Source organism: Aplysia californica, unplaced genomic scaffold (genome assembly GCF_000002075.1).
Source record: "Aplysia californica isolate F4 #8 unplaced genomic scaffold, AplCal3.0 scaffold00470, whole genome shotgun sequence".
Classification (NCBI taxonomy): Eukaryota; Metazoa; Mollusca; class Gastropoda; order Aplysiida; family Aplysiidae; genus Aplysia; species Aplysia californica.
This window is the reverse complement of record NW_004797740.1, coordinates 595997-604376: the sequence shown is the minus strand read 5'-3', so window position 1 is coordinate 604376 and position 8380 is coordinate 595997. Positions and strand designations below refer to the sequence as shown.

At 42.3% G+C, this 8380-nt stretch overlaps 1 protein-coding gene across 1 annotated transcript in view; it reads left to right on the top strand.

Annotated features, from left to right (window-relative positions):
• Positions 1-7941, top strand: part of LOC101853481 (uncharacterized protein YMR317W) — a gene marked incomplete in the record, with an annotated part of 26979 nt that extends 19038 nt beyond the window's left edge. The window contains 5 exon segments of the mRNA XM_005105430.3: positions 1867-1983; positions 3816-4001; positions 4951-5016; positions 5789-5981; positions 7480-7941. Of these exon segments, the coding sequence (XP_005105487.2) occupies positions 1867-1983; positions 3816-4001; positions 4951-5016; positions 5789-5981; positions 7480-7588 (671 nt within the window).
• Positions 7942-8380: the final 439 nt, after the last annotated feature.

Here is an 8380-nt window from a genome sequence, read left to right as displayed (position 1 = left end):
ATTATTTTATTATTTTTAAAAGTATACTTAAGCCCTCTGTTGAGAATTTACTTGGCCGAGTTACAGAGCCGCGGCCGGCACATGTGGGGTCCCCAGTCTCCGTGGGTTGAGTATGTGGCTCCATCTATCTGTCTGATGTAACCTTGTATCCCTCCCTCTCAGTCCCATCTGTCTGTCTGTCTCTCAGTCTGTCTGATGGGACCTTGTATCCGTCCTTCTCTGCCAGATTTTGCTCTAGCAGCATGGCCAAAGCCGCCTGTATCCTAAAGAATTTAAACATTGTCTACTTTTTGAAGCTGTCCTTATAGTATACTTTGTGTTTTCAAAGACCATTTTTTAAATATCCTGGTCTATTTCGTAGATGACTGGACCATGGGGAGCAAGTCCCAATATTTTTATATGATGAAATCATAAATTAATAATTAAATGTTATCTTATCTCGGCAAGACATAAGGCCTTTCAGTGCCCTTGTTTTGTGAAGACCATGGGATGCAGAGTTACAAAGTCTACCAGGGCCTCAAGTTCCCATCTTTTCTCCTTCATGTTGTCTTTCTTTTTTTCTTCTTTTTTTTTCCCCTTTCCTTTCCTTTTTTTAACCATTGCTCTTTTTTGTCTTGTTGACCCTGCCTGTCTTTCTTACCTTTTTCTCCCTTTCCCCTCTCCCTATGCTCCCCTGCCTCTCTCCCTCTCTCCTTCTCTATTCTAGTATGCATTTTTCTCTGTCGCTGTTTCTCCAAATAGGGTAAAGGGGTTCACATTGATTAATTATTATTGTTTGGATTTATTGTTTTTCAACCGATATTTTCCTCCACTTCTTGTGTTCCAGTATGAATTCTAAAGTCTTTTTTGGGATTTTTTGTTTACTAAAAGCTAAATCAGTTGGGACTTCGGACGTATGAGGCCAGTCAACCCCCATGCCCTAATGTAGTTCAGTTTTTACACCAGTTTCTCATATCCGGGGGAATTTAAAAAGCATTACCTTATATCCATTTCATGTCCATGTCCAATTTCCATGATCAAATCCCACATATTGATTTTTGTTTTTTTGGTTCATCATTGATGAATGAGATTGGATGTGTCGTTTGCTCCATAGGTTTCATGCTGGGCTATGGTGCAAATGACTTAAGTTCAAATACCCGTTGGCATTTTTTGAACATGGGTTGATTGGATGCTTTTCAAGGCTTTGTATTTATATTTGGCTGGACCATATTAGAGATGGACGTTAAATTCGGAGGTCCTGCCTCTTACATAAACTTACAGTTCTGAAAGGGGCATTAGCATGTACAGTTGTCTATCATGTACCAAGTGAATGCAGTTTCTACATGAAGAGAGTGGGTTGCTGTTGTTGTTGTTATCAACTGTTTTTCTTGTAGGTTTTAATTTTGATATACTTTAGGGCAACTTTGGTAGGACTAGACCTAACTTTTCTTTATCTGTTGTTCTGTTCTCCAGCACTAAGTGGCCATGACTGTGTGGATGAGTTTCTTTTTAACTCCTTCTTATCAGCCATTGTGTTGTTCCATAGACTGCATTCCCTCTGAATGTGTGGTATAAGAAAGAGGGAGTAGGTTTGCTCTAATTTCATTTCATCCTGCCTTTCACTGTTAATTGTGTTATAGAATATGTTAGAAAGTGAATACATTGTAATTTTTTGTGGATGGTACGCAGGTGCTCTGGTGTGGTTTGCTCCTTCCTTCCTATCATACATCTGTCTCCTTATCAGTCTCCCTATCTCTCCTTTTTTTGTGTTTGTAATTCTCTTGTGACACCTCGAATCTTCAGAACTCATGTGACCTTATTGTATTGCAAGTGCAGTAAAACTATAAAACAAAGAAAACATGTAGTTTTTCCTGTCCTTTTCTCTAGGTAACGGCAGCAAGGCACCTCCTGGTTCCTTTGTCGCTCCATTCTGCCAGCCTCCGCCCGCTCACCAGCCATTGCCTGCCCATTTCAACACGGCTACCCATGTGGCCATGCGTCCAGGTACGTCTTTACCGCCAGGTTAAAAAAAAACAACTATAGACCCAGCCTTACCTCGGTTTAGCACTGTTTTTAATTTGAATCGTGCTTTGTTTGAGTAGACTACTCTGTACTTCAGTAGTGGGGTTTTTTGTCCCTTACTTATTGTTTCCCTTTTGAAGGAGGTGTTTCTGCATAAAATATATTACCGTACGGAGCAGTGCTAGCCCATTAACAGTTTTAAATTTCGTCCTTGGCAGGTTATATTTTTCATTAATTGCATCACTTGATTTGCTTTGTTTTGTTAGGGTTTTTTTTTTAAAAACTTTATGCCTATTTTTTCTTTTGGTTTTCAGAATTATTGATGTTTTGTTATTAGTTCTCATTTTATCTTTTCCTGCTCCATTTTCATTCAACAACTTTTTTCGTGTTTATTTGATACCCTGCCAAGTTTTGTAGTCCTTGATATTCTTTTCTTTTTCTTTTTCTCCTCTGTAGTTTGGTTTCTGGTTGCAAAACTGCGATGTTTGTCTGAGAATTGTTTAGATGATTGTTGGGGTTTTTTGTTGTTTTTTTTCCCTTCTTAGAAATGTTCATTCCATATCGATTTGCGCTTAGATCCTTGTGTTTCCCCCGAGCACAGCTCCATCCCGCTGTGATGTCTCCGGCTTTCGTTTTGTCCTGCCAGCCTCTCTGTCTGTGAGCGGTATCCATAACACAAGCACCTCTTTAAAGCTCTGTCTATTGATTTATTGCCAGCTGTATTGCACCAGATGTGATTTGTCCTTCCCGACCCGTGTAGACAATTAAGTGAGAAAATCTCTCCCCTTCCCTCAGTTTTGTTTTTGTTTTTTTGTTTCCTCATTTATTTTTTCCTTTGCTCTCTTCCTTTTCCAGGAGTAATTTGAACAGTGTCCTTGGGCCTCCGTGATTAATCTTTTGTCTAAGAAATAAAATGCTTGATTTGCAAAGATTTTAGCGGGTTGCTTTGACCGGGGTTGCGTTGACCTGGGAGTCTAGATGAGCAGTGCATTGGGGCCTTGCCTTCCTCAGACATGAGGAAAGGGGAAGAAGAAAAAGTCATGCCCTGGTTTATAAGAAAAGAAAGCCCAACATCTCTCCGGGTGGAGGGGGTTTTTTTTGTTGGGTGTTTTGGGTTTTTTTTTCATCACATTGCACAACAATTGATGTGCAGATGTCCCTTTGTTCACCGTGACTCAAACAGCCAGCTTGTCTTTTCCCCAGCCCCCACCCCCTTCCACCCTCCTACCCACCCTCAAGTGAGTGATTGATGAGTGCTATTTGCGTGGTGTCTCCATTCTCTCTCTTTTCTGCTTCTTTTCAGTGCTGCTATTATAATTGTCCCTGTATTTGTCCTTGGTTAAATATAGCCGTTATTGTTGTGGTGCAGATTGAAACACTTCTCGACGCGTCAGCACGTTATGTTGTGGCCAGTGGTGGTAGGAGGGTGTCACTGGATGTCCTACCTCTTTCCTATTGTTTTGGTCTGTCTGTCTTCCTTTTTTTTTTCTCACACATAATGGCTGTTGCTCTCTTTTAACCTGTACCCATGGGTGGTCAGTGGATGTTCTAGTGGGGTTTGCTTCGTATCTCCTATCAAATATCTGTCGTCTTTATCTCTTCTCCTTTTTTTTCTTTTTTTGTGTTTGTTACCTTATTGTAACACCTGTAATCTGCGGCACTTATATGACTTTATGTGTTGCAAGCGCTGTAAACTACTTACTCTTTCTAAAACTAAACTAACTTGCTCTCAAATTTCTTCCTTGCATTGCAAGTGCCATCAAAGTCTTACCAAAACTGGAACCTAAAAAAATCGCTGACCTCTCCCTCCCCAGATCACTTTGACAGCAGTCCGTCGTTACAGCCTTTGACGGCTGTCCAAGCCAACATTGAGCCTTACCACAAAAGCAGCAGCCTCAAGCACAACAGCAACAGCGCAGCATCCACAAAGCTCTCGTCGACCCCACCGTTCCCCCAGCCGTCACCAGCTGCCTCGGAGGAGAAACCCAAAGCTAAAAAGGGTGAGTTGTCAGTATGATAGTGTTTTAGCTCCTATAAATGGCTGCTTGCACTGTATGCTTTCCAGGAAGTTGAGGTTGTTTCAGAATGCTCTCAGGTCTGCTGGGGTAATAGTATAGATTGTGAAGCGCATAGCGCTTGCTGTTGAGCTGGGATTTGCGCTATACATATGCTCTTCTCTATTATTATTAGTTGTGCACATGACTTCATGGCTATGGGAAGAGAAATGAGTGTCTCCCTATTCTTTTCTTTTTTATATATATATTATTATATAGTGACCTTGTTCAGGTGCTTACTTGACTACATCTCTGTCGATAGTACCGTAGAACACCTACTCAATACCGTAGAACACCTACTCAATACCGTAGAACGTAGAACACCTACTCAATACCGTAGAACACCTACTCAAACAAAAACATGCATGGTCAGATGGAGTTCCCTGTGTTGATCTCACAGCAAATGTTTAATGTACTCCATACCACAAGAAGTGTTTCGTCTTGAGCCTTTGCTTTTCGGCTATTGTTCAATGTACTTCTTTAGTTTGGTATTGTTCCATTGTCAGGCAGCATCTTCATGTTGATGTACTCCTACTGCTGCTGCAACATGCCCTCCACCCCTCCATGAGCACTATCTCTTTATTGTGTTCTGCTTCTTCTGATTCTTTGCAGTGGTGCTAGCCTGCTAATGTTTTTGCCTTCCGACCCATAAGTTCAGGAAACTACACAACAACTACATTTGGATGACACCCTTTGACCACTATATTTTTGTCCTCATTTTTTTAATACAAAGACAATGCTCGTTTTTTAATGTGAGCAGTGCGTGCACTTATTTTGAATTGTAGTATCATTTTTAGTCTGTCCTGTGCACTCAAAGAGTTGAGTGGTGGCATAGCTAGGGTACCCACTGCCACTTCTTGACTTTATCTTTTACCCGGACTTCTCTTCCTCCCAGGACGCAAGCCCAAATATGCGGAATCTGACTGCCAGTACGCAACACCGGCAAAGAGGAAGAGAGAAGGTGAGATTCTTCTTCCACGACTAGGTCATGTTTTCATCGATTGAATGTGTGTGTGGGTGGTTGGCGGGTGCTCTGGTGTGGTTTGCTCCCTCTTTCCTATCAAACATCTATCGTCTTTATCTCTCTCCCCTCCTTTTTTTGTGTTTGTTACTCTCTTGTAACACCTCTAATCTTCTGGTGCTCATATGACCTTATGCAGTTGCGAGGGCTGTAAAACCTCTACTAAAACTAAACTGAATGTGTGTGTTCTGTTGTGTTCAGCTCCACCTGCTTCGCTTCTTTTTCTATCTACCTGTTCTGCTCTGTAAGGAATTGTAGTAGTCACTGTGGGGAAAGAGGTATAACTGGTCAGTCTGACTTGCTCATATTCCCTCTACATGGGTGGTTTTGTGGGTGCTCTGGTGAGGTTGGCTCCTTCTTTCCTATCGAACATCTATCGTCCTTATCTCTCCTCCTTCCAAGGGTGCTCTGGTGTGGTCTGCTCCTTCTTTCCTATCAAATAACTGTCATCCTTTTCTCTCCTTCTTCTTTTTTGTGTTTGTTACTCTCTTGTAACACCCCTAATCTTCGGCACTAATATGGCCTTATTGTGTTACAAGTGCTGTAAAACTCTTACTAAAACCAAACTAAAACGTCTATGGTCCTTATTTCATGCCTTCTTTTTAGTGTTTGTAACACCGCTAATTTACTGCACTTATATGACCTAATTGTGTTGCAAGTGCTGTAAAAACTCTCACTAACACAAAGGTTTGTCTGCGTGTGTCATCTCCAGGCAATGCCCAGTACCTGTGGGAGTTCCTGTTGCAGCTGCTCCAGAACCAGGACACATGCCCGCACTACATCAAGTGGACCAACCGGGAGAAGGGAATCTTCAAGTTGGTGGACTCTAAGGCCGTCTCACGCCTCTGGGGCCAGCACAAGAACAAGCCGGACATGAACTACGAGACCATGGGCCGAGCTCTTAGGTAGGAGGCTGGTTTTGAGGCACACACACACACACATGCACATATGGACATACACACTCACACACATCCATAAGTATACACGTGCACACGTATCTTCTCACTCACACAGACACGCACATTTTTAAACTATGTTCTGAAACAATGTTTTAGACACACCATGTCACATATACACTGACCCACACTATCACTTGCTTACACACACACACACACACACACACACACACACACACACACACACACACACACACACACACACACACAGTATGAAATTGTGGACTGCACTCTGATTTGGGATAGTATTTCAAGCACACCCCGCAGAGCACACGCACGCACACGCTCCCACCCACTCACTCTCGCACAGCTTATGAAATAGTGAGGTCCACACTGCGGGGTGAGATGGTGTTTCTGGCTCCCCAACACGCCTACACACTCACATATTCGCCCACACTACAACTGAATGGGCCGTAGGCGTGCCCAGAGGTAAATAGGATTTCACGCTCGCGCAGACACTCTCGTGTGGACGCTCACACCACAAAATCACAGGTGAGAGAGAGAGAATTTCTCTCTTGCGCACACATGTGCGGGGGCACACACTTTCTCTCTCTCTCTCACACACACACACACACACACACACACACACTCACACACACACACACACACACACACACAGCTCTCTCTCCTCTCAACATCATAGTAAACAGCACTGCTGTGGGTTTGGATATAGGACTTCTACATTTTTGTGTTAAAATGATACTGTTGAACCTGCCGTAACGCCAACCTGTCCAGAATGATCACCTGTACCAATAACCCAAGTCCCACTTCTCTCCGTCCCCTGCTTTCTTTTCTATATTTTAATGAAGCTGTTCAAGAAAGATGACCACTTTTTTTCTCACAACAATGGGTGGTTGTCTTGGAAACTGTACAAGGGAAGAATATTTCCCATTTTCCTCCTTTTCTGAGTTTGAGCACTTTGGTGACCTCTCTGCCTGTTTGTGGCTTTTTGCTGCTGCTTTTGCAACATCGCAGGTTTTTGTATAGAAAATATCACATTCTGCGGATAATGATGATTATGATATTTCATCGATCAATGTCTGACGAGTGCATCTGCGGAGGAGAATATTTCTTAGAGTAATAGGAGAAATAAGTGTTGGGGATGACTTGTGGCTGCTGCTATGGCCAGTGAGACCAATTTTGGTAGAGAAGAGCTGAATTAATGTATATGAGTGGCAATGTTGTAACACTGAGCAAGCGATTGAATTTTTTTGTTCTGTATGAAGGGTTTTTTTTTGTTTGGTTTGGTTTTGGGGTTGGTTTTTTTTGTTGATTCTCTTTTTAACTTTTTTAAATGATGTTAATTTTTTTTGGGGGGGGGGGTGTATGTTTTTGGAGGGATTGATTGCCTTTTATGAGGAAGGGTGGGTGTGTTTTAAGTCCGTATATGGGGACTGTTTGGGTGTAGAATTACCTCACAACTGATCCTGTCCTTCTTTTTCGACAGGTATTACTACGCACGCGGTATTCTAAACAAAGTGGACGGCCAACGGCTGGTGTACCAGTTTGCCGAGGTCCCAAAGAACATCGTGGAAATTGACTGTTCCAATGTATAGTGTGAGGTGTCGTGTTCGAGTCCTGAGAGTTGGTAAATGGCAATACCGGGTGAAAGTTCAGAAAGGCGACAGAATGTTCGGCTTTGGAGAGGCAAATCTGTGATGCTCTTCGTCCCTCCCCTCCTCCTCTGGGTGCATAATGTTTCTGGAAATCTGGACAAGAATGTTTTTTTGTTTGTTTGTTTTCCTTATCTTTTCTTCCGGCAAAAATGCTAAAAAGATGAGGATAAATGTGTTCATCATTCTAAAGATCTTTTAATTTTTTGCCCCGTAGCAAAAAAAACTGTACAGCGAGGTATACAGAATACATGACTTGAGTTTAGAAGTGTTTGTGTGCTGGTATGCATTTAGGGTGAAATTGTGTGGATGTGTCTGGACATATACTCATGTGATTATGTTCAAAAGTAAGTCTCTCTCTCTCTCTCTCTCTCTCTCTCTCTCTCTCTCTCCTCTCTCTCCTCTCTCTCTCTCTCCCTCTCTCTCTTTCTCTCTCTCTCTCTCTCTCTCTCTCTCTCTCTCTCTCTCTCTCTCTCTCTCCCCTCCTCATCAACAAGGAACGAGACAGATTTTAGCTGCTGAAAATTTGTCTTAAGAAGCCAGTTATCCAATTTTTTCCCCTGCTACGTAAGCATGGTGTTTGTAGTGTTGTAAGTCACCTCTGAACTGGACTGACCGCAGATGTTTTGGGGTTTTTTTTTCCCTTTGTCACAGGTATATCACAGCAAACGTTTTTGTTTAATGTATGAAAATCAGCATTAAAAAATCTACTCATTTACTAGTAGGGGAGGATGG